This window comes from Bos mutus, chromosome 2 (assembly GCF_027580195.1).
Source record: "Bos mutus isolate GX-2022 chromosome 2, NWIPB_WYAK_1.1, whole genome shotgun sequence".
In the NCBI taxonomy this organism is placed as follows: Eukaryota; Metazoa; Chordata; class Mammalia; order Artiodactyla; family Bovidae; genus Bos; species Bos mutus.
In genome coordinates this window covers 11,792,815-11,819,592 of record NC_091618.1, presented here as the reverse complement: position 1 = coordinate 11,819,592, position 26,778 = coordinate 11,792,815, and the positions used below count along the sequence as shown (strand labels likewise).

The 26,778-nt window shown below is 46.9% G+C and overlaps 1 protein-coding gene across 1 annotated transcript in view; it reads right to left on the bottom strand.

The window, feature by feature from the left end:
- PTPRU (protein tyrosine phosphatase receptor type U) overlaps nt 1–26,778 on the bottom strand; it is an 88,525-nt gene that overhangs the window by 40,305 nt on the left and 21,442 nt on the right. The window contains 10 exon segments of the mRNA XM_070384323.1: nt 761–797; nt 1,762–2,035; nt 4,465–4,567; nt 4,905–5,106; nt 5,401–5,510; nt 9,409–9,717; nt 24,859–25,152; nt 25,762–25,936; nt 26,387–26,502; nt 26,608–26,689. Coding sequence (XP_070240424.1) covers nt 761–797; nt 1,762–2,035; nt 4,465–4,567; nt 4,905–5,106; nt 5,401–5,510; nt 9,409–9,717; nt 24,859–25,152; nt 25,762–25,936; nt 26,387–26,502; nt 26,608–26,689 — 1,702 coding nt within the window.

Below are 26,778 nucleotides of genomic sequence, written 5' to 3'. Positions count from 1 at the left end.
ACTGAAGCCCCAAGGAATAAACCAGGCTGCACAAACAGGTGCACAAAAACATCTGCCCATCATCAGCACATGTCCCGCCTTTCAGTCAATCAGACCCATCTCTCACCGTCCCTCCCACCTTCCGCATCCTCCGGTCAGAGGCCTTACGTGCCCTGTGCCCCTATCTGGAATAGCTCCTCATCAGAACAGCCCAGCAGGCACAGGACTGTGGTGCCCACTGCGATGCCCTCTCTCCTGCCTCAAATCCTCCCCATCCTTCAGTGGATGGGGGATGGAGGATGTGTACCGGGCCTTCAGACGCAGCCTCCTGCCCTCCTGGGAGGCAACAAGGGAAGAGAATTACGTATCGAGGGCTCGGTTAGGGCATCTCAGGACTGGAAACCACCCACATTCCCCATCTGGGAGCAGAGTCAGTGCTACAGGGTCCATGCTATCCCCCTTCTCCTCCCCACAGGAAAGGGGGCAGATACAGACTCCAGGACCAGGGTCCAGTACCCACCACCCCATTCCCAACTTCAATGGCTCACCCTCTGCCAGGCCCCTTCTGTGACCATAGTGGTGTGAGGGTGTGTGCCCAGGCTGGGAGAAGAAGCCCTCGAGATGGGGCACATAAGGCCCAAGAAGGAAATGTTCCCTGGCCCCCACCAGTCTGCCAGACCTCCCGCCTCAGCTCCCACAGCCCTGAGTGCCCAGCGTCCACCTCCCCAGAGCCCAGCAAGTAAGAAACCTGCGGCGGAAGGACTGAATCAGGGGGACTTACCCTTCCGGGCGAGGCGGATGCAGTTCAGCCGGGTCTCCTGGAGGCACAGATGGAGTGGGTCTCAGCACTGCTGAAGCCAGGACCCGACCCTCCCCAGAGGCAACCTTAGACAGGCTGTCTTAGCCCTGGTCAGGGTTTTTCTGGTGTGAACTGTAACTAAACACACCCCACCGGCAGGAGGGTCGACGGGGAACCAGGGACAGAGGGGCCAAGAAGGGGAGGGGTCCACAAACAGACCGATGCCTTAGGAAAGTGGAATGAGATGGGTGGGAACAGGAAAAAAAAAAAAAAACAAGGAGGGGGTAAGGAGGAGGTGCTCAGAAATGAGGGTAGCGCTCAGGTCCAGAGGTCCGCTTGGCCAGGGGGCAGCCTGGAAAGGAGCGATCCGAGGAGGGAGGAGCCTGGAGAAGGGCGGGGCTTCAGGGAGGGAGGAGGCGGGTCCTAGGCTTCAAGGTCAGGTGAAAGCCAGACGAGGAGAGGGACACCCTCTGGAGCCAGAGGAACCTGAGATGGAAGACCAGGGCCTCAGGAGGCGGCAGGGACCAGACTGGGAGCTTGGATAGAAATGAATCCGGGAAAAGCCCACCAGGCTCCTCTGTCATCTCTGGGATTCTCCAGACAGGAATACTGGAGTGGGTTGCCATGCCCTCCTCCAGGGGATCTCCCCGACCCAGGAAATCAAACTCGGGTCTCCTGCATCGCAGGCAAATCTTTTACATCTGAGCCATCAGGGAAGAAGCCCCCGGAAAGGGTTAGTACTGGAGAGAAGGTGTCTGGGGTTAGGAGGGCAGGGCTCAGATGGGTAGGCAGAGGTGCACAGGGCTACGGGAGGCCTGGGCGCAATATGGGGAAGGAGGTGGAGAATACGGTTAGTGGGAGGCGAAGGGTGGAGGGGTAGAGGATGGGGCATTGTCTCCAGCTTCTGTAGCAGCCTGCTCCGGCCTGTCCTGAGCCTGCCCCCTCCCCTACCGCCCCCACCACGACCCTGGCCGGCCCCTCACCCCCTTCAGGTGGCTTGCTGCCTGGAAGTAGATGAGATAGGCCTTCCTGGGCTCAAGCGGTGGGTTCCAGAAGCCGCGGTAAGTCTGGTTGTCACCCACGGTGAAAGGCATGGCCTCAGGCAGACTGCTGGCCGCCAGTTCGGCCCCGAAGTAGTGCACCAGGCCCCGGGCCAGCGCTGCATCGAAGGTCAGCGGCACCGGGAAGCAGTCCTGGCTGCCAGGCTCCCGCCGGAGTCTCCGCGGCCGCTCCTCCTCCACAATCACCTGGTACACACTGGACATGGGGAGGGAACAGGGCAGTGGTCACAGTGGCCAGAGGACAGGGAGAGCTATCTGGTGACTAAGGGTGCGGACTTTGGGGTCAGGCTCAGGACAGCCCTCATCTCAGCTCTGGGCAAGTCACTTAGGCTCCCTGGGCCTCAGTTTTCTCCTCTGTAAAATGGGAATGATTACAGGGATGGCTGCATAAGGTAGAGGTGAGCAAAGAGGCAAGTTTAACAAGCAGCCAGTGCCTGGCAACTGTTATTACTGTAACTAAGGCTGAAAGTATGTGGGCCCTGCTCAAGCCAACCGAGCCCTGAAGCTCCACCCTGACTCCTAGGGCCTGGGAACCTCAAGTCCCGGGCTCCAACCAGGTTCCCAACTGTTCCCTCTAGGCCTCAGTAAATTCGAGTAAGACACAATGCATTCATTCATGCAGAAAGTTTTTACTGAGCTCAGACATGAGTCCTACGCTGGGCACCTGGGGCTCTGGGCTTCCTGGAACTGGCCTCCAGTGGGGGAGCCAGTCACTGAGCAGGCAAACGAGGTCACACTAAACCTACGTCTCGAATACTCTCCCAACCCAGAGGCAGCCCTGGGTCTGCAGCTCTGAGCCTGCCATCTCCCAGGCCTGATGGCTGATTTGTGTTCTCTGGTCTCTGTCTCCCGATCCCATCTTGTGTGTGTCTATTTATTTTCATCACCATACTGAATGGCCTTGTCCTATGAGCTCCTCCAAATCCTCTGTGGAACAAAGCCAAGAGTAAATAAATGAATGCTGACAAATTTAAATCTTTCCACTCCCAGCCTCAGTCACGTCTGGGCGTGTGACACCCCATACTGACAGCCTGCACTCTGGGAAAGTAGAAATGCATTTTCCTTGCTCTCCAGCTGTTTTTTTTGTTTTGTTTTGTTTTGAGCTCCCAAGTTAGGAGGGAATCACCCTAGCACCCTAAGATTTAGGCCAGACAGGTTCATCCCATCTTTAGCCAGCCCAGGCCCCTCTCAACTCCATTTCCCAGGCCGAGGTCAGGCCTCCTCTGGCCCCAGGTCCCGCCAGGAGATGCTAATAATCATGAAGCGTGAACAAAGCACATCTTGATCTGGGACAATCACCATAAGGCACAAAGGAAAGGGAGGCTCAGAGAGGTGAAGGGACATGTCCAAGGTCACACTGTCATCGGGCCTCTCCACCTCACATGGTCCATTCCTCGCCCCATCCCAGGCTTGCCTGAGACGCTGACTGGGCTGCTCACAGGATCCCCCAAGGGGACAAGGAAAGGAGAAGGTGCTTCTTTTTTGGAGTAGTTGGGTCCCCAACTCCTCCCAATTCAGAGGCACCAGTGTCCTGAGCCTCCTGCAAAATGCCAAATTCCACTGAGCTCTGCAGACTTCTTCCTGCAGCTCCCGTTAGTGTCTGGGAATCAGCCCAAATCAGACTGTGCAGTAGCAAATATAGGGAGGCAAAGCAGGAGGAAAAAGTGAAAGCGAGGAGGAGTGAGGAAGTGAGTGAGTGTCAAGAGCACCTGGGAAACCCCCTGCCACCTTAGGGGGTCTCAGTAGGACTCTCTCATGGCCAACTGCAGGCTGTCACCCTCTCCTGGTGCCTGAGCTTTTATGGGAAGGAGGGGGTGGACCAGAGGGCCAGGGAGGCTCCATGACTTCAAGGAAAGGTACAGCCTGTACAGGCTTTCAAATCCCAGCGCTATCGCTTACCAGGCATATGGCCTCAGGGGCACATTATTCAGGCTCTCTGAGCCTGCTTCCTGATGCGGAAAATAAGGGTGCTGATACCCACTCCACCGGCTGCCGTGAGAATCAAATGACTCATGCAGGTAAAGTCCCTAAGATGACGTCTGGCCCACAGGAAGTGTGTGCACACATTGCACAAACACACTCACACTCTCACATACACACACATCACACCCACAATCACACACACACACACACACACACACACACCCCATCTTATCTCCAGCACCTTCTCCCCAACAGAAACAGTCACTGCAGCATCTGCTTTCTCTGCAAAGAAGTAGGGAAGCCAAGCTCTCAGACACTCCAGAGAGATGACCCCATGTGGCCAGATGCCCTAGCCTTCCAGAAAACTCATCCTTGTGTCTCCCTCGACAGGAACCCCCAAGGGAAAAGCTGGGGAGAAATAAAGCCCCAAGGTGTCAGAGGTAGGTCCTCTGGAGAGATCCAAACAATCTCCTGTTCAAGATCTTGTGACAGTCACCACCAGACAGCCCATGACCTGAGGGGAGTGAGTGCCAGCCTTCCACCTGCCCAGGATCACAGAACATCCTCCTCCTGACACTCTGAACTCTGAGGAGGAGACTGAGGGAAGACAAGGGTGAGCGGGCCTGGGTTGGGGTTCTGGGTCAGAGCACAGGCCTCTTTTACCGCCCTGACCTCCCGCCCCTCCGTTACATGCATGCCCACCTGATGGGCGCCCCGCGGCCCTGTGCCGGCCTCAGAAGCACGGTGATGGTGTTCTCAGACTCGCCCAGTGGTGACGGCATGTCAGCATAATCAAAGCTGGGCGCTGGGGGAGGGGACAAGGACATAAGCCCGGAGCCTGGCCACTGCACCAGGAAGGCCAGGCCTCCAGGCTCCTTGACCTCTGCCATCCGACCACTTCCCCTTCAGCCTCTGCCTCCCTGTTCCCTCTGACCTGAGCTTCCCTGACCCCTGACCTCAGCCCTCGGATTCCACCAACCATCTCCAGAACCCTCTGAGTTAATCCTCCCTGACCTCACCCTCTAAATGGTTCATTTATCTCAGCAGGAGTCCTCCATTTCCACCCCCAAGAAGCCCCACCTCCGTGCCCAGGGGACTCTGGCCCTCCCCAGAGGGGCCAGGCTATGTCAGGCGGGGCTCACCTGAGATGTTGGTGGTGATCTCGGTGAGCGCCGCCTGGCCAAAGCCTTTGCCCGTGCGGGCCCGCACCGAGAACAGGTAGGTGGTGCCCGGGTGCAGGTTAGAGAAGACATGGTAGGTCTCGTTGCGGAGCTTGGAGATGGTACGCCGTGGGCCCGGCACGTTCACCGCCGGGTCTGACGACTCAACACTCTGGTAGCTGATCTAGGGGCAGAATGGGCAAGAGGCAGGCTCAGGGGTGGGGAAGTAGCCTCCCACCCATCATGGTTCAGGTGAGCCAGGGAAATGGCTGGGCAAAGGCGGAGGCTTGGGGGAACCGTGGGTACCCTCAGCCCAGGCCTCTGGGTACCTTTGCCTTCTGCCTTCAGGTCCCCCATCACCCATAGGGTATGGACCCCAGCCACAGCTGAAGGAACTCCAATGATCACCTCTGTTCTCCCACCCCACACACTGCCCTCTCCAACCTGTGGGCCCACCGTCCACCAGGGCCCCACCCACCTCATACTGAGTGATGAGGCCATTGGGTTCCTGGGGCTCCTCCCACTTGAGGAAGATCATGTCCTCCAGCGGAGTGAAGGTCAGGGACTCAGCCGCAATCCCGCCAGGCACTGCGAGGGAAAGATGACACGGGGCAGGGAAAAGCAAGCTTTGGAACCAGATTCCAGCCTTGCCATCTCCTAGCTGGGACGCTTGGACCACTCAGCCTCTCTGAGCCTTGGCTTCTTCACCTGTGAAATGGGGATGATAACAACACCTCCTCGACCAGAATTAAATGATGTGATGTACATAAAGCCCCAAGGCAAATACCTATCAGCACTCTCATATGGTCCGGCCTACGTCTGAGCGCTCAAAAAGGGCAGCTGGCATTTTCATTACTGTGCAGGAGGCATTTCGCAGGAAGAATGAATGCTCCTATTTTGTTCCAGCTGAGTGGTTTTCAGAAAATACAGACATTTGCCAGAAAAATGAAAACAACTGCCTTACAGTGGCAGGATTATGGGTGGAGATGTTTTCTTGTCTGAAAATTACTAATTACACAAACAATATGTTCAATGTAGAAAATCAAAACAAGCATAAAGAAAAGTAATGGTACCGACAGTTCCATCACCCAGAGATAAACACTGTCAACATTTCAGCAGAAGCCCTTTCAGATATGGTTTTGTTTTGTTTTTGTTTTAAGGTATCATCTTCACAGCTGGCTCAAGGAATTTCCTCTAGGAAGAGAATGGCCTCCTTTGTTTGGGAAAACACTTTGATAAACCTTTGTGCGGAAGCTGAACTTCTAAGATAGGGGAAGGCGGAAACCAAGATAACAGCTCAAGAACCTTGGGTTAAAATTAAGTTAACCAGGCAATTCCACTATTCACCCACCAAAACGTTAAAAGGAAAAAGACAATTCCAAGTGTTGGTGAGGATGCAGAGCAACTGAAATTTTCACACACTGCTAGTGGGAGTGTAATTCAACACAACCGCTTGAGAAAACTGGATATATCTCATTATGAACACAAACCCTGAAATCTAGCTGTTCCACTCCTAGGCATAAACCCATCAAAATTGTGTAGATCTTCAAAAAAAAAAAAGAATCTACAAGAATTTTATTTGCAGCACAATTTAAAATAGTTGCCGCCACCGCTGCCACTAAGTTGCTTCAGTCATGTCTGACCCTGTGCGACCCACAGACAGCAGCCCACCTCTGTCCCTGGGATTTTCCAGGCAAGAACCACTGGAGTGGGTTGCCTTTTCCTTCTCCAATGTAAAATAGTTGAAAGCAACCCAAATGCCTAACAATAGTAAATAGGATGAATAAATATTCACATAATGGATTATTCAGCAATGAGAATAAATTCTCTAGAACTGTACACGCAACTTGGCTGAATCCCTCAAGCATAAAGCTGAGACAGAGAAGCCAGTCATAAAAAGAATATACACTGATCAGAAAAGGTAAAACCACAACTACAGACCTATTGGAAGGACTAAACTCCCAATGCTGACAACACCTCCTACTGGAGAGAATTCTGAGTACATGCTACCCCAAAATATGTCACTTGGAATAAGGATTATCTTGAGTTGAACTGAGAAGACAATATAGGAGCATACACAAGAAAAAATTCTCTACCTTTCCCCTATTTGCCTAAAAGTAGGACATACATTTGCACAGGTGCCCCCCACCCCCCGCCACCTGGTAGGACAGAAGTTAATCATGGAGAAACCTCTGGACCCTTATTAGCCCAGAGGAATCTACCTAACAAACTTTACTGACCACCATTAGTTTCCCCATACATTTGATTTCCCCTAATTTGCGGCCCCTAGAAGTTTGAAGTCCTTTTCTTTTGTCTTGTCACTTTTCTAAAAATTCATTGTTCTTGGGTTAAGATGCTTTATAAACCCAAGTTCTTACCACTCCTTTCAGTTACTCATCACTGAGTACTCCCTATTATATGCAAAGCGTGTGTTCATAAACTCCTGTTTCCTATAATGGAAAATAATCTGAATATATATATGTGTGTATATATTCATACATATATACATTATATAAGCTTTTGAAAGATTAATAAAATTTATTTTATTATATATAATAAACTGAATCCCTTTGCTTATGCCTAAAACTAACACAATATTGCAAATTAACCACACTTCAATTTTAAGAATATATAACAAAAAATAAATAGAATTTATAACAAAAATTTGTTTAATATTTTTATCTTGTTAATCTATCTTTGCTCAGTCAATTTACAGGATCCGAGCCAATGAACCTCAGATAGGTAGGAGAAAAAAGTTAAGTTTCTCCTCCCCTACATTTACAATGATTTAGGGTAAACCCCTCCAGACTTCACTCCCACCCCCAGCAAACCCTCATCAGTGCAGGGCACAGGGCATACACACTTCCTCAGGTGAGTGGGGTTTTCTGGAAATTGAGAAAGGCCTTGAATTTTATATCTGGGCCACTGCTGTGCAGACAGAAAATTGTACATGTGAGGAAACAAACAAACAAAAAAACTATTAACCAAGGAGCTTAGGGGTACCTGGGGATTTACAGCAATCTGGAGGAAGGCTTTGGACCTGTGCTGAGATTAGAATGTAGCTGTTAAGAAAAACAGCTCTCAAACAGATGGCCAGGTTTGAAACCCAGCTCTGCTACCCATCTACTAGTAATGGGACCTCATCGGCAAAACGGGAATGGTAACAGTAAACAGCCAGACAAGGTTGTCATGAGGTGCGTGTGCATTAATATATAAAAAGCGTTCTGAAATTAATGAATGTGAGCTTGATATAAGTGAAACAGTACACTCAACAATGACAGAATGAACATTTTTTTCAAGTAGATATGGAACATTTACTAGAATTTAACCATATATCGCTGGTGGCTCAGCTAGTAAAGATTCCACCTGCAATGCAGGAGGCCTGGGTTCGATCCCCGGGTTGGGAAGATCCCCTGGAGAAGGGAACTGCTACCCACTCCACTATTCTGGGCTGGAGAATTCCATAGACTGTATCGTCCATGGGGTCGCAGAGTCGGACTGAGAGACTCACTCACCTACAACCATATATCAGGCCATAAAGCATGGATCAAATTTCAAAAGACCAAAATTAGAGCGTGTACTCTGACTATAGTGTAAGCCAGAAATCAATAACAAAAAGATAATTAGAGAAATCCCAGTCAGAAATCAAACAACATAATTCTAAATAACTCGGGTCAAAGAATGAATCATAACAGAAATCAGAAAATATTTTAAACTGAATGATACTGAAGATAGGATATAGCAAAACTTGTGTGATAAAGCTAAAGCAGGGCTGAGGGAAATTTATAGCTTTAAATGCATATATTAGAAATGAAGACAGGCTCAAAACCAATGATCTAACAAGCTTCCATATCAAAAAACTAAAAGAACAGCTGATCAAATGCAAAGAAAGCATTTTTAAAAAGAAATAGCACAGAACGTAAGTATAAAATTAAAAAAAAAATAAACTAGGCCAAAATTTGGCTCTTTGTAAAGATTAATAAAATTTATATACCCTTACCAAGAACAAACATGAGGAAAAAAGAGAAGACACAAATTACCAATATCAGGCATGAAAAAGGGAATAGCACAATAGATCCTTCAGACATTCAGTAAATATAACAAGAGAATATTATAGCCAACTTTATGTCAAGATAGTTGACAATTTAAGTGAAATGATCAAACCCCTAAAAACTCAGTACACCAAAACTGATACAAAGACTAGAAAGCCTGAATATTCCAATATCTATTTTGAAAATTAAAATTGTTATTAAAAACCCTGCCACAATGAAAACCCCAGGCCGAAATGACTTCCCTGGTAAATGTTCCCAAACATTTTAAGGAAGAAATTATACCAATTTTACCCAAAGTCTTCCAAGGAACAGATATTAGTATCATTACTCTGTTATCATACAGTCGGCTTAAACCTAAGCAAAAAATCTCCTACAGGAATTTCAGTCTCAGACACGTAGCGTCTGTGGGCACCAGGGATCAGGAGGCCTCTTACCGTCCTCGTCTGTCTGGAAGGTGACTTCCTTGCCCTCTTTGCGCCCCTCGGGGTTAGTGAGGACGAGCCGCACGTGGACATTCCGGTAGGGCAGTAGGTTCTTGATGGTGTAGCGGCTGACACCCCGCTCCATCTTCACACACTCCCGGACGGTCTGGTTGTGGCTGCTGCCCAGGGTGTAGTGATAGCACAGGGACACCGAGTAGGTGTGGCAACGTGTCACGTTGTAGCCCAGCGGTTCCCACTGCAGGGTCAGCTGGCGGGCCTGGATCTCAGCAAAAGCCAGGCCTTTGGGGGCCCTCATGGGCTCTGGGGAATCCAAGTAACAGAAAGCATAGAAGAAATAGGTGGAGAAGTAGGATTAGAGAGAAAACATCAGGCAGCTGACTAGTTTCAACCCTCATTTGCCCCCAAGAGTCCAAGAGACCCCTCAGTGCAGCAAAAAGGGAATAAAGTGTATGTTTTGGAGTCAGGCAGGCCCACATCTGAATACTGGCTCTGTCGCTTGCAGCTGACAACTACTGGCTAAGTCACTTTATCTCTCTGAGCCTTAGTTTCCTCATCTGCAAAATGGGATAATAGGCTCGATCTCATAGGATGGCTGTGAGGTTTAAGGTAAAACATGCAAAGCACGTGTAGCAATGGCTAATACACAATGTGAAAGTGGCTCAGTCATACCCGACTCTTTGTGACCCATGGACTATACAGTCCATGGGATTCTCCAGGCTAGAATACTGGAGTGGGTAGCCTTTCCCTTCTCCAGGGGATCTTCCCGACCCAGGCATTGAACCAGGGTCTCCTGTATGGTAGGCGGATACTTTACCAACTGAGCTATGAGGGAAGCTCCAATACACAGTAAGCCATCAAAAATATTAGCTATAATTTTTTTAATAATACAGTTTACTTCCTATTCCAAATTCCTTCTGAAGGAAGTTAAGACAGTCTGAATCAACCAACTGTTGTATTTTTCTTCATTCTCTGTTAATTCCAAACTTGTTCTAAAACAGTTTACAGTAATATGTACAATATAATAATACAGAGAAGTCAGCATAATGGGGGAAATGAGAGCCAAATAGCTAAATAATGCCAGAGAATGTTAGGAAAATAGAAATGCATGCCATTAGGTCCCACATGGAGCTATAAATATAAGGCTCAAATTAGGTGATGAGTTCCCTGGCTGCCAAAGAAAAAAGGGAAATACAATCTGTTCTATAAAGATGATGATGATGATGGCTGTAAACATTCTTGGGGGCTTTGTCTGTGCCAAACATTGCTCTAGAGGCTTTAAAATGCTTTATCTCATTTAACGTTCCCTGTAATCTAACAGAAAGCTGCCATTATTAGCCTTGTCATGCAGATGTAGAAATAGAGGCACACAGGAGAGATTAAGTAACCTTGCTGACTGCCACACAGACAGTAAGTAGTGAAGCTGGAATCCAAACCTGACAGGCCGGCTTCAGAACCCACGCTCTCAGCCACCACTACTCTGCCTCTCCACGAGGAATTCACTGTCCAAAAACTAAAAATACATAAAAATAAACCAGGAAACTTCCTTGATGATCCAGTGGCTAAGACTCCACTTCCCAATGCAGGTAACCGGGTCCGATCCCTGGTCAGGGAACTAGACCCTCGCATGCTGTTACAGAGATCAAAGATCCCACGTCCAACTAAGATCTAGCACAGCCAAATAAGTAAAATATTTAAAAAATAAATAATAGAATCAGTTCTAATGAGGTGGACGAAACTGGAGCCTATGATACAGAGTGAAGTAAGCCAGAAAGAAAAACACCAATACAGTATACTAACACATATATATGGAATTTAGAAAGATGGTAATGACAACCCTGTATGCGAGACAGCAAAGAGACACAGATGTATAGAACAGTCTTTTGGACTCTGTGGGAGAGGGAGAGGGTGGGATGATTTGGGAGAATGGCATTGAAACACGTATAATATCATATAAGAAACGAATCGCCAGTCCAGGTTTGATGCAGGATACAGGATGCTTGGGGCTGGTGCACTGGGATGACCCAGAGGGATGGTAAGGGGAGGGAGGTGGGAGGGGGGTTCAGGATGGGGAGCATGTGTACACTCGTGGTGGATTCATGTTGATGTATGGCAAAACCAATACAATATTGTAAAGTAATTAGCCTCCAATTAAAATAAATAAGTTTAAATTAAGCCAAATAAATAAATAATAAATGAATAATAGTTCAGTTCAGTTGCTCAGTTGTGTCCGACTCTTTGCGACCCCATGGACTGCAGCACGCCAGGCCTCCCTGTCCATCACCAGCTCCCAGAGTTTACTCAAACTCATGCACATTGAGTCGTTGATGCCACCCAACCATCTCATCCTCTGTTGTCCCCTTCTCTTCCCGCCTTCAATCTTTCCCAGCATCAGGGTCTTTTCAAATGAGTTAGCTCTTTGCATCAGGTGGCCAAGGTATTGGAGTTTCAGCTTCAACATCAGTCCTTCCAATGAATATTCAGGACTGATTTCCTTTTGGATGGACTGATTGGATCTCCTTGTAGTCCAAGGGACTCTCAAAAGCCTTCTCCAAATGAATAAAAAGGATATCTTTTTAAAAATTAATTAATTAACCACACCAATGCCTCTGGAGAGGCAGCTACCCAACATACTGCTGCTGCTGCTAAGTCGCTTCAGTTGTGTCTGACTCTGTGCGACCCCATAGACGGCAGCCCACCAGGCTCCCCAGTCCCTGGGATTCTCCAGGCAAGAACACTGGAGTGGGTTGCCATTTCCTTCTCCAATGTATGAAAGTGAAAAGGTAAAGTGAAGTCGCTCAGTCTTGTCCAACTTAGCGACCCCATGGACTACAGCCTACCAGGCTCCTCCGTCCATGGGATTTTCCAGGCAAGAGTACTGGAGTGGGGTGCCATTGCCTTCTCTGACATAAGGCAAGTGCATATTACTGTGCTTCATAGCCTCTTGAGGATTCTATAGGACCAGAATGTTATCCACATTTTATAAGTAAAGAAATCGAGGCTTCTTTACTTGGGGGCTCAGGCCCCAGTCCTGCATCTGCACTGAGCAGCTGTGCAATCCTAAGTAAATCTCTGGGTGTCAATTTCCTCATCTATAACATGACGGACGAAGCCACAATTACTAATGATCCTCTTCTCTCTTGCCCTCTGACTGTGCAGGTTCTGTGACACCTGCCAAGTGTCCCCAGTTAGAGGATATCAGGACACACCTTAATAAACAGGAAAGAAAGTCCTAGTGCTTGGCCTCTTAAGATGATTAAGTATGACCCTATTATCGTTTTCACATGATTAATTTGCTCAGGATGCTCCTTACAAAGACAATGCAGAGAGAAACATCAGGCTGCTCCTCACTTGTGAGCGGATGGGTAGGTGCACTGGCCAGCACAGTGCAACTTTCCTTCCTTCCCTGGCAAGTGGCCGTCTCCAGCCATACATCAGAATGCCACCGAGAGATTTCGGCACCTGAGAGTAAGGCTTACCTCTTGACTTCTTACAGAGAGCCTGGCTCTCTTATCCCCACAACAAGGCAGACCCGATCCTCACCCGACAAAAACGTTAATAGGCTGATTCCCTGCTCACTGCATCTTGAGGGCTGCTAACTGCAAGCCCACTTACCACACTTGTCTTTTCTCTGCTGTTCCTGGGCCATGGAGATTCTCCTAATGCTTTTCTATATAGTTTTGTTATAACTCATTGTTCTTATCTGTTTAGAAAGGAATGGGTGAGTTTTGTGTGTGTTCACTCTGCAGTCACTCTGCCATCTTGTTCAGAGGTCTTTGCTTTATTTCCTGAGACTTTCTGGCTCTGGTCCTGGCTGCCCGACGTGTCCTGTCCCAAGGTGTCTGTGTCTGTGCCTCTGTCTGTGTCTCTGTCTACTAAAGCCAAGTACCATGGATTTACTTGCACTAGTGAGAGTGGATCTCGGTTCCCTGAAGCTCTGCTCACATCATCCCCACCCCTGGGAATACCTGCTCCACAGCCTTTACCATCCTTCCAGGTTTGGTGGAAGCACACTGCTTCCTTCACCTTCCTGCAGCGTTCAGACAAGGACACGAACCATCAACTGCAAACCGGTGACACAGGCTGGGCTGGGACCATGACCAATGAGATGGTAAGCGTCTCATCCAAAAGGAGCAGCTGCCGCTCAGTTCCGGGCCAGGTTGCCAGATCTTCCCATTAATGAAGCCAGAAATTCCAATTTTTTGTGTGAAATCTCCAGATTTTTAAATACTGGCAACCTACTCGGGTTTTTTTTTTTTCAAACCATTTTGCCAGGGGACCTCCCTGGTGTTCCAATGGTTAGGACTCCACACTTGCAATGCAGGGGGTGCAGGTTTGATCCTTGGTCGGGGAACTAAGATTCCTCACAGCCAAAAAAAAAAAGAAAAAAAAACAACAGTTTTCAGGGCACAAAATGGTAACCTCTAACTTGAAGATTGAAACTTTCACCCTCATGCTTAAGTATTTCATTCTCCAACAGCTATGCTAGCCCCCTTCCCGCTGGCTAGACAGAGGAGTCTCTGAGAAGAAAGAGCACTTTTCTTTCTCTCCCCACCCTGAACAAATTTGGGCAGATCCAGAGGCTCAAATAGTTTGTTGACTACAGGCTGATATGTTGATTGAGGGGTGTGAATTCATGAGTCTCTCTGTGTTTCCAAAAACCATCTGGCACCCAGACACACGCTCTTCGGCTGCCAGCATACACTGGCAAAACAGAACCTGGGGGCCTCAAAGCCCCAACCCTCTAAATTCCACAGGGCTGTAGGCCACTCAGAGGTCAAAGGTCTAAATGCACATTTTTTTTTTTTTTAAACAAGAAGGCTAACAGTTAACATCTGTTAAATTAGCCCCCAATGCGTTGATTTTAATGATGCTAAGGAGCACTCAATAACCCTGAAATATTAACTGTTGCTTGAGGAAGGGGCTTTGGAGTGGGATTGGGTACAGCAGAGTTCAAATCCTATCCCCACATTTCATTAGTTCTGTGACTTCAGGGAAGTGATTTAACTCCCTTTGAACACCAAGTTCTTTAACTAAAAAATGGAGATATAATAACACCTACTTTGAAGAGCAGTGTGAGAGTTACATGAGATGGTGTGAGTCTAACTCATAGGAGTTAATTAATATGTGCACGTTAATGGTGAGATACGGTGTCTGTAGCCACGAAAATAAAAGATGTTTGCTCCTTGGGAGAAAAACTATGACAAATCTAGACAGTGTATTAAAAAGCACAGACATCACTTTGCTGACAAAAGTCCATATAGTCAAAGCTATGGTTTTCCCAGTAGTCATGTATGGATGTGAGAGTTGGACCATAAAGAAGGCTGAGTGCTAAAGAATTGATGCTTTCGAACTGTGGTGCTAGAGAAGACTCCTGAGGTCCCTTGGACTGCAAGGAGATCAAGCCAGTCAATCCTAAAGGAAATCAACTCTGAATATTCATTGGAAGGGCTGATGCTGAAGCTGAAGCTCCAATACTTTGGCCAACCTGATGCAAAGAGCCAGCTCATTGGAAAAGACCCTGATGCTGGGAAAGATTGAGGGCAAGAGGAGAAGGGGACGACAGAGGATGAGATGGTTGGATGGGCATCATCAACTCAATGGACATGAGTTTGAACAAACTCTGAGAGTAGTGGAGGACAGAGAAGCCTGGAATGCTTCAGTCCATGGGGTCGCAGAGTCACACGTGATTTAGCGACTGAACAACAACAAGGATAAGATATACCCTTATATATAGCAGCACCCTTTATGAAGTGAAGTGAAGTCACTCAGTCGTATCCAACTCTTTGCAACCCCACGGACTGCAGCCTACCAGGCTCCTCCGTCCATGGGATTTTCCAGGTAAGAGTACTGGAGTGGGTTGCCATTTCCTTCTCCAGGGGAAATTCCCGACCCAGGGATCGAACCCAGGTCTCCTGCATTGTAGGCAGACACTTAACCGTCTTAGCCACCATGGAAGCCCAAATAGCAGCAGTATAAATTAGTACAACCACTTTTTAAAGCAATATACGTCAAAGCCCTTCCTTAAATCACCTCTGACTACTTACATGAAAGAAATAATTCAAGGGGGGAATATAGCATGATCAGCACTAAGTTTTTCAATACAGTATTATTCACAATAATAAAAATCTAGAGGCAAATAGCCCAGCCATATGGAGACACTCAGTGGACTCCTACAGACAATAAACACAATTATAAACAACATAACACAAGTAACAACACCAAGAAAAGGAAGTAGAGTGCAGAACGCTTTCCACATCCCAATGACAAGGGTGTGAAATGTGTACTGTAGGCATATGGGCAGAGATTTGCAGGAGGCAGGAAAACTAAAACAGCTGTTGGGCTAGGATGGTGAGATTTAGAGTGATTTCTTTTAAATGCCTCTACTGGTGTTATATTATTGTTTTTACAGTAAATAATACTGTGGGAGGGGAGTTTCATGGAGCCCAAAGAGATGACAACACAGCTGGCCAACAGCAAAACTATGGGTCAAGGCGCCTAAGCAAAGAGGGGGTGGTGATGCAAACGAAGAGAAACATGTGATTAAGAGGAGCAAGCTGAGTTGTTTGGATCCTGTCTGCCTGGTCCCTGCTAATTTAACAGCTTCTGTCCCAGCCAGGCCATGTAAAGTGTTTAGCAGTGCCTGGCACAGAGCGGGTACTCAGCCCACGATGGCAGCTATGCAACTCTTACTGGTAGTAAGGTGGTGGTGGTGGTTTCCAACATGAGACTGGAAGTCAGGACATTCAAACTTTGGTTCAGACTCTGCTATGGACTCACTGTGTCGATTTGGGCCAGTGACTAACTCGAAATTTCAATTTTCTCATCTGTAAAACGGGAATGATCAATAGCTGTCACCATGAAACTTGGGTTCTTAACTTACTGTATAGTCACAGGCAAGTGCCTTCCCATCTCTGGGCTTCCATCCCCTCATGTGCACACCAACAGGAGTGAAAGAGAGACTCTGTGTACCCCAGGCTCTGATTTCTTTCATACCAAGTACCTAACCAGAACTGGCCTTGAAGAGTTAAAAACACCATAACAATAATAGTTGTCATTCACTGAGTGTTCACTGTGAGTTAGGCACTCAGCTTCACAGGCATTTAATACATTTACATGCAATCACCTCTAGTTAATCCAAAACTAGAGGGTTGCACAATTCAGGCTTCACTGCTCCTCTCTTTTCCATCTACACTTATTCCCTAAAATCTAAGGACTAAATCAGGGGTTCTCAACCTTGGCATTACTGACATCTCAGACTAGATAATTTTTTGTTGAAGAGGCTGCTTATACACCGTAGGATATTTATCACCTTCTCTGGCTTCCTCTATCCCTAAGATGCCATTAGCACCCCACCCCCAGTTGTGACAACCAGACACTGCAGATGACTCCTGGGAGACAAAATCACCCCCACTAAGAACCACCAGCATAAAAGATCTCATCCAGTCTCATGGCTTTAAATATCATCTACACCATGTCTATACTGACGACTTTCAAATTTATATCTGCAGCCCAAACCTCTTCCCTAAACCCCACACTCGTAAATCCATCCGCCTGATGGATATCTCCACTTGAACGTCTAATAGGCATCTCAAAGTCAACATTTCCAACACAGAACTCCTGATCTATGGCACCCCGTCACACCTGCTCCTTCCACAGTCTGCTCCCTTGCAGTAAATGATAACTCCATTCTTTCGGCTGCTCAAGCAAAACGCCTTGGAGCCATCCTTGACTTCTATTTCGCTCTCTCACTGCATATCCAATCCATCAACAAATGCAGTTAACTCTGCCTTCAAAACAAACCCAGAATCTAACCACTTTCACCACCGCCACCACTTCCTCCCAGCTCTCAGCCTCCACCATCTCCCAGCTGACTTGTTGCAGTAGCTTCCTCACTGGTCTCTCCTCTGATCCCTTCGCCCTCCTAGAATCTGTTCTCCACAAAAGGACAAAAGTGATCCTTGTAAACATAGGAGGTGATGTCACTCCTGCTCTCCAAACCTGCAATGGTCCCCCAGCCCACCCAGAGTAAAATGGCTCTGGGTCCATATCCCCAGTATGACTTTGACCTCCTCTCCTGCCAGCTCCCCTCAGTCACTAGACCACAGTTATACTGGTCTTGCTGCTCCTCACATATGCCAAGCATACTACCTAACTCCCTGCTATTAGGTCAGCCTAGAACGCCCCTTCCCCCAGCAATTCCTCTAGCTTCCTGTGTGTGGCTCTGTCCCTTACCTCCTTCAGGTCTCTGCTCAAATGTCACCTTCTCGGGTAAAACAGTCCCTGAGCCTTTTTGAAATAACAGTTCTCCAAACCTCACACTCTCCCCCTTTCTGCTTGTTCTTCACAACCCTGATCATCAACTGACAATCTATATATTCCACTTGTTTACTACTTCCTCCTGCCGGAAAGACAAAGAAATGCAAGAAGACAAAATGGCTGTCTGAGGAGGCCTTAACAAATATCTGCCAAAAGAACGGAAGTGAAAGGCAAAGGAGAAAGGAAAAGATGTATACCCAACTGAATGCAGAGTTCCAAAGAATAGCAAGGAGAGATAAGATCAGTGATCAATGCAAGGAAATAGAGGAAAACAATGGAATGGGAAAGACTAGAGATATCTTTAAGAAAATTAAGAGATACCAAGGGAACATTTCATGCAAAGATGGGCACAATAAAGGAGAGAAATGGTAAAGACCTAACAGAAGCAGAAGAGATTAAGAGGTGGCAAGAATACAAGAACTGTACAATAAAGGTCTTGACGTGGATAACCACAAAGGTGGGGTCACTCACCTAAACCCAGACATCCTGGAGCATGAAGTCAAGTGGGTCTTAGGAAGCATTACTACAAGCAAAGTTAGTGGAAATGATAGAATTCCAGTAGAGCTACTGAAAATCTGAGAAGATGATACTGTTAAAGTGCTGTACTCAATATGCCAGCAAATGTGGAAAACTCAGCAGTGGCCACAGGACTGGAAAAGGTCAGTTTTCATTCCAATCCCAAAGAAAGGCAATGCCAAAGCATGTTTAAAGTACCTCACAATTGCACTCATTTCACATGTTAGCAAGGTAATGCTCAAAATCATCCACGCTAGCTCTCAGTACGAAACTGGGAATTTCCAGATGTACAAGTTGGATTTATAAAAGGCAGAGGAACCAGAGATCAAACTGCCAATTTCCAGTGGATCATAGAAAAAGCAAGAGAATTCCAGAAAAACCTCTGCTTCATTAACTATGCCAAAGTCTTTGACTGTGTAAATCATAACAAACTGTGGAAAATTCTTATAAACATGGGAATACCAGACCACCTTACCTGCCTCTTGAGAAACCTGTATGCAGGTCAAGAAGCAACAGTTAGAACTGGACATGGAACAACAGGCTGGTTCCAAATTGAGAAAGGAGTACATCAAGGCTACCTATTGTCATCCTGCTTATTTAACTTACATGTAGAGTACATCATGCAAAATGTCAGGCTGAATGAATCACAAGCTGGAATCAAGATTGCTGGGAGAAATATCAACAACCTCAGATATGCAGATGACTTCAACCTAATTTCAAAAAGTGAAGAGGAACTAAAGAACCTCTTGATGAAGGTGAAAGAGGAGAATGAAAAAGCTGGCTTAAAACTCAGCATTCAAAAACCTAAGATCATGGCATCCGGTCCCATCACTTCATGGCAAATAGATGAGGAAAAAACGGAAACAGTGACACTTTATTTTCCTGGGCTCCAAAATCACTGAGGATGGTGACTGCAGCCATGAAATTCAAAGACGCTTGCTCCTTGGAAGAAAAGTTATGACAAACCCAGACAGCATATTAAAAAGAAGAGACATCATTTTGCTGACAAAGGTCCATATAATCAAAGCTATGGTTTTTCTAGTAGTCATGTATGTGAGAGTTGGACCATAAAGAAAGCTGAGCACCAAAGAATTGATGCCTTCCAACTGTGGTGTTGGAGAAGACTCTTGAGAGTCCCTTGGACTGCAAGGAAATCCAACCAGTCCATCCTAAAGGAAATCAACCCTGAATATTCATTTGAAGGACTGATGCTGAAGCTGAAGCTCCAATACTTTGGCCACCTGATGCAAAGAGTCTATTTACTGAAAAAGACCCTGATGCTGGGAAAGACCGAAGGCAGGAGGAGAAGGGGGCAACAGAGAATAAGTTGGTTGGATGGCATCATCGACTCAATGGACATGAGTTTGAGCACACTTTGGGAGACAGCGAAAGACAGGGAAGCCTGGTGTGCTGCAGCCCATGAGGTCACAAAGACACGACTTAGTGACTGAACAACAACTACCCGCCAGAATGTGAGTTCCATGCAGTTTGGGCATGAGGAACTCATACACTAGCAGCCTTTGTCTATCTTGGTCACAGTCTTATATCCCTAGCAACTAAACAGTATCTGACAAATAATAGGCACTCAATAAACATGTGTTGAATGAATCTTCACATTTACCCTGTAAACATTATTATTATCCCTTTTATAAAACAACAGGACTAAAGTTGGAGAGGTTAATCTGACACAGGTCCTTCAGCTAGAAGGTAATCTCCCCTAGAATACTCTTACCCACCACCCAAGGGTCTCTCCAAGTGTGGCATTAAACTGCGATTTAGATGGTTCTCAGATCAGCTCTTAAAAACACATGAATATTCATTGGCAAAAAAATAAACCTCAACCAAATTCTGTAGCTTATCTAAAAGTTAACTCAAAATGGATCATGGATTTATTTGTAAAACTATAACACTTTTATTTAAAAAAAAAGAATAGAAGAAAATCTTCAGAATCTAGGGCAATGCAAGGAGTTCTTAAATTTGACACTAAAAGCATAGTTCATAAAAGGAAGTTTTGATAAACTGGCCCTCATAAAAATTTAAAATGATTATTCCATGAAAGCCCAGGTGAAGAGGAGGAAAAAGACAAGCTAAAAGCCAGGGGGAAATATTTACAAACTATATACCCAAAAAAGGACTAGTATCTAGAATGTGTAAAGAATTCTCAAAGCTCAACAATAAAAAATGAATAATCCAATTAGAAAATGGGCAAAGACATGAATAATTCATGAAGAGGATATACGGATGGCAAACAGCACATGAAAAGATGTTCAACATCAGTAGGCATGGAAAGTGAAAGTTGCTCAATCGTGTCTGACTCTCTGCAACCCCATGGACTATATAGTCCATGGAATTCTCTAGGCCAGAATACTGGAGTGGGTAGCCTTTCCCTTCTCCAGAGGGATCTTCCCAACCCAGGGATCGAACCCAGGTCTCCCACATTACAGGCAGATTCTTTACCAGGTGAGCCACAGGGAAGCCCATTAATGTCACTAGGCATTAAAGAAAGGCAAATTAAGACCAGGATGGGATATTACTACACACATCTCAGAATGGCTAAAATTTTAAAAAAATAATAATAATAATGACAACACCAAATGCTGGCAAGGATGTGGAAACCTGGATCATTCATATATTGCTGATGAGAATATAAAACAATACAACCAACTCTGGCAGTTTTCAATAAAACTGCAATAAATATGCAATTACCATATGATCCATCATTTGTATCCTTAGGCATTTAGCCCAGAAAAAAATGAAAAATTATGTTCATGCAAAAACTCGTACATGAATGCTCATGGCAGCTTTACTTGTAACAGCCAAAAACTGGGACCGGTTCAGGTGTCATTCAACAGATGAATGGTTAAACAAACTCTGGTATAGCCACACCATGGGATATTACTCAGCATTAAAAAGGAATGAACTATTGATTTATACAACTTGGATGAATCCCCAGGGAACTACACTGACCAAAAGAGTCAATCTCACTGCTGAGACGATTCAATGAGAAAAGAATAGTCTTTTTCATAAATGGTGCTGGGACAACTGGACACCCACAAGCAAAATAATGAGATTGGACTCCTACCTCACACCAAATCCAAAAATTAACTCAAAGTGTGTCAAGGACCTAAATGTAAGAACTAAAACTATAAAACTCTTAGAAAAAAATAAAAGTAAATCTTCCTTACTTTGGATTAGGCAAAAGTTTTCTAGATGTGACATCAAAAGTCCAAATAACAAAAGAAAAAGTAGATAAATTGAGCCTCATTAAAATTAAAAACCTTTGTGCTTCAAAGGACACCATCAAGAAAATTAAAAGATAATTCACAGAATGGAAGAAAATATTTGCAAATATATCTGATAAGGGTCAAGTATCTGGAATATATAAAGAACTTTTACAACTCAATAATTAAAAGATTAAAACCCAATTTAAAAATGAGTAAAGGATCTGAATAGACATTTATACAGAGAAGGCATACAAATGGCCAATAAGAACATGAAACTTGTTTGATATTATTAACCATCAGTTCAGTTCAGTTCAGTCGCTCAGTCGTGTCCAACTCTTTGTGACCCCACGAATCGCAGCACGCCAGGCCTCCCTATCCATCACCAACTCCTGGAGTTCACTGAGACTCACGTCCATCGAGTCAGTGATGCCATCAAGCCATCTCATCCTCTGTCATCCCCTTCTCCTCCTGCCCCCAATCCCTCCCAGCATCAGAGTCTTTTCCAATGAGTCAACTCTTCGCATGAGGTGGCCAAAGTACTGGAGTTTCAGCTTTAGCATCATTCCTTCCAAAGAAATCCCAGAGCTGAGAATGGACTGGTTGGATCTCCTTGCAGTCCAAGGGACTCTCAAGAATCTTCTCCAACACCACAGTTCAAAAGCATCAATTCTTCAGCGCTCAGCCTTCTTCACAGTCCAACTCTCACATCCATACATGATCACAGGAAAAACCATAGCCTTGACTAGATGAAACTTTGTTGGCAAAGTAATGTCTCTGCTTTTGAATAACTATCTAGGTTGGTCATAACTTTCCTTCCAAGGAGTAAGCGTCTTTTAATTTCATGGCTGCAGTCACCATCTGCAGTGATTTTGGAGCCCAAAAAAATAAAGTCTGACACTGTTTCCACTGTTTCCCCATCTATTTCCCATGAAGTGATGGGACCGGATGCCATTAACCATCAAAGACATGCAAAACCACAATGAGACACCACTTCATATCCACCAGGAGGGTTATAAACAGAAGACAGATAATAATGAGTGTTAGTGAATAAGTAGAGATACTGGAACCCCCATACACAGCTGATGAGAATGTAAAGTGGAACGGCTGCTTTGCAAAGCAATCCAGCAGTTTCCTAAATGGTTAAACATAATTACCATATGATGTGTATATGCTATACCCTCAGGAGAAATTAAAACATATGTCCATATAAAAATCTCTACATTAATACCCATAGCAATACCATTCATAATAACCAAAAAGTATAAACAATGCAGATGCCTTCCAACTGATAAATGTATAAGTAAATTATGGTATGTCTACACAATAGAATATTATTCAACAATAAAAAGTACTAAAGCATGCCACAACATGGACAAACCTTGAAAAAGTATGCTACGAGAAAGAAGCCAGTCACAAAAGACTACATATTATATGATTCCATTATATACAAAATGTCCAGAGAGGCAAATCTATAGAGACAAAAAATAAATTAGTGGCTGTCTAGGGCTGGAAGTATTAACGGGACATGAGGGGAGGGGTGGACTGCTAAAGGATACAAGCCTTCCTTTGAGGGAGGGGAAAATGTTCTAAAATTTATTGTGGTGATGGTTGCACAACTCTGTGAATATACTAAAAACCACTGAATTATACACTCTAATGAGCAAACTGCGTGAGATGTGATTATATCTCAATAAAGCTATTACCAAATTAAAAAGGCAATTCAAAAGATTACATACTGGGACATCTCCGCAGGTCTGGTGATTAAGAATCCGACTTCCAATGCAGGAGACATAGGTTTGATCCCTTGTCTGGGAAGATCCCACATTCTGCTGGGCAACTAAGCCCATTTGCCACAACTGCTGAGCCTGTGCTCTAGAGTCTGTGTGCCACAAGAGACACCACCACCATGAGAAACCCTTGCACAGCAAATAGATTATCCCCTGCTTGCGGCAATCAGAGAAAGACCGTGGGCAACAATGAAGACCCAGTGCAGCCAAAAAGAAATAAATACATGTAAATAAAGTGAATAAATATCATGCGAAGAGTTGACTCACTGGAAAAGAACCTGATGCTGGGAGGGATTGGGGGCAGGAGAAGAAGGGAACGATAGAGAATGAGATGGCTGGATGGCATCACTGACTCGATGGACATGAGTCTGAGTGAACTCCAGGAGTTGGTGATGGACAGGGAGGCCTGGCGTGCTGTGATTCATGGGGTCGCAAAGAGTCAGACACGACTGAGTGACTGAACTGAACTGAACCAAAGAAAAACCTAAAAGGTTATATACTGTATATATATATAATGTATGATTTTATCATCTATACAACATGTTTTAGAAATGAAGAACAGATTAGTAGTTCCCACGGGGTTGGGGTGGAGGGACAGCAATGATACAAAAGGGCAAATCAAAGGATCCTTAAGCTGATTGAATTGTTCAGTATCTTTTGACTGTGGTGGTAGATACACAAACCAACACTAAAATAAACTGTATGGAACTAAATATACACACATACACACAAATGAGGACAAATGAAACTGGGTAAGTCTGAATAAGATCTGTGGATTTTGTCAATGTCAGTATCTTGAGAGTAATATTACACTACAGTTTTGCAAAATGTTACCATTGCAGGAAACAGGGTAAAGTGAAAAGGAAAATCTCTTGTATTTTTCCTTATAACCACATATGAATCTTTTATATGGCAATAAAAATTCAACAACAACCACAAAAATGCTGAAATCACAGAGTAAGAAAATCATTCTGTTCTCAGTCTCTCTTCTGATTAAACAAAAAAGTCTCCTCTGGTGCAGGTGTGCCATCGCTCATAACAGATGCTTTACCCTTTTAAACAAGAAAAAGCAGACCTCAGACTTAAATGCCCAGATGAGAGAATCCAGCTAGAATTTAATAATATGCTTTTATTTTATGCTGTTTAGTTGTTTATTTTATCTAGATGATACAGTGTAGAATTAAGAACACAGATCCTGAAGCCAGCCAGTCAAGAGTTCTAATCCCTTACTGTTCTGCTACTTACTAGCTGTGTGACTCTGAGCCAGTCACTTAACATCTCTATTCATGATAATCTGTACAGAGGTTACAGATTTTACACCTCATCTGTAAAATGGGTACTGACAAGAGTACCTAGATCATGGGGTTGTTGTGAGTTTTAAATATGACACACACACATGTGTCCTTCACAGAGTAAAGTGTTAGCTATCATCCTTTTCTTTACCATAACTGGGATGGAGCGAAAATCACAATGGTTCAGAAAGTTTGAGAAGCACAGAGGGAGGCCATACTACCCTCAGAATGTGCCCTTTGCCCCTCGGTTGCCCTGAGTCCATACTTGGGTATCCGGAGGAGGTAATGAAGCCAGGAAGCACCCACCTGCGCACTTGGTGCGGCTGACGAGGGGCGGCCCCGGACGGCCGGTGCCACCGTCACCCGGGCGCGTGAGCAGCACGCTGATCTCGTACTCCGTGTCGGGGTCGAGGTGCCACAGCTTGTAGGTCTGCAGGCTGACAGCGTGCACCTCGGCCCACGGGCCGCGCGCCATGCGGTACTCAATCTCCTTTCGCACGATCGGCCCGTCGCCAATGATGGAGTTGGTGTTGAGCTGAATGATGAGGTAGGTGGGACCGGCGCGCAGCAGCTGCGGGGGTGCAATGGGGGTAGGGGGCTCTGCAAGGAGATGGGGGAAAGACGGAGCCAGACGGATGCCGCTATGAATCCCTGGCTCCCAGTTCCTCATTCTGCAACACCCAAAACCCCTAGAGCCCTCCTGGTCCCTCACCCCTACCCTAGGCTCCTCATGCAGCCCCCCAAGTCCTCGACTAGACTGCTTCCCCTCACTAAATGCCCAGGCCCTAAGAGACGCCGAACTCCAAAAGCCGACCTTGCCCCTCACCTCACACCTTCTCCCTCACTCCCTTCCAGATCCCGAAGTCCTCGCCTCTAAGGGCTGACCACTTGTCAGTTCGGGTCAACCCTGGGAGGCCCACAGCCCGATCCCGCCTCGCCCGGGTCACACCTTGACCCAGTCCCCACGCGGGCCCACCTCTCAGAGGGACCTCCTCCCCACCCTGACCTTCAATTAGGACTGGATCTCCCAGGAAATGACGCCCCCTCCGCGAGCCCGGCCCGGGAGGTCAGAGCACACCAGGAGTCGGACGCGGCCTTCCCTGCCCGTCCGCGGGCCACGCCCCATCGACGAGACTCCGCCCCCCAGTAGAAGCCACTCCCACCCCACCTTCGCCCGCCCCGCCCCTCGGAGGCCGACTGCTCGCTCACCCTTTACGATCAGCTCAGCGAAGTTGGAGACGCCCGCTCCACGCGGGGCCTGGGACACGCAGCGGTACAGGTCCTGATCCTCGCGGCTCACGGCGACCAGCGGGAAGGTGGCCAGGAAGCGCCGGTGACTGATGTGCCTCACGCCGGCCGCGGGCACCAGGGCCCCGCTCTGTCGCTGAGCCGGGAGAGGGACCAGTGGGTCAGGGGAGCCGGGGAAGAAGGGCCCAGATCTCAGTCTGACCCGGGCGAACGGAGTGGTAAACTGTCCCGGCCCCATTTCGCCATCCCGAAACTACCCAGGGACGTGTGGGATTCCTGGAACCAGCCCTGCCCTAAGAAGGTGTGGGGCCCGATTACGGGAATGTGGTCGCTCTGCCTTGGTGGCGGGGTGTGGTTGGAGACGGGGGATGGCGGGGAGGGGGAACCTGGAGCCGCGCTCTGATGTCGGAAGAACGGGGCACTCAAGAGGGCAGAGAGCCTAGAATGAACCAGGACGCCTGTGTTTGGGCGCTGGAGAAGGACAGAAGGCCTCAGCCCTCCGCAAGGGAGCTTGAACTTTTCGTAAGAAGCTGGCTAAGGTCCCCCCAACACACACACACCCCGGGCACCGCCAACCCCCGCTCACCTGCAGAAGGAAACGCTCGGCCTCCGCTGCTCGGCCTGCCGCCATACACTGGAACGAGGCGTTCTGGCCCGCGTTGACCTCCACGTCGCCCAGGCGGGAGAAATGCGGGGCCTTTGCTGCCGGAATAGAGCCCTGGCGTAAGCTGGGCCAGCGCCCCCCTGTCGGCAGGAGCCGTGGCCGCCCTCACCCCTCACCTTGCGCCCCACGGGGCCAGGACTCACCGCAGGGGTAGCTGAGAAGCAGGATGTCATCTAGGCCCATGTAGCCCCTGCGGTCTGGGGAGACAAGGGCCTCAAACAGCACCTGGGGGAGGCAGGAGGGTCCCTGTCACCTGACATTTCTCCAGCCCTGCCCACAAGAGCCCCCTTTCAAGCTCTGCTCCAGCCCCATCC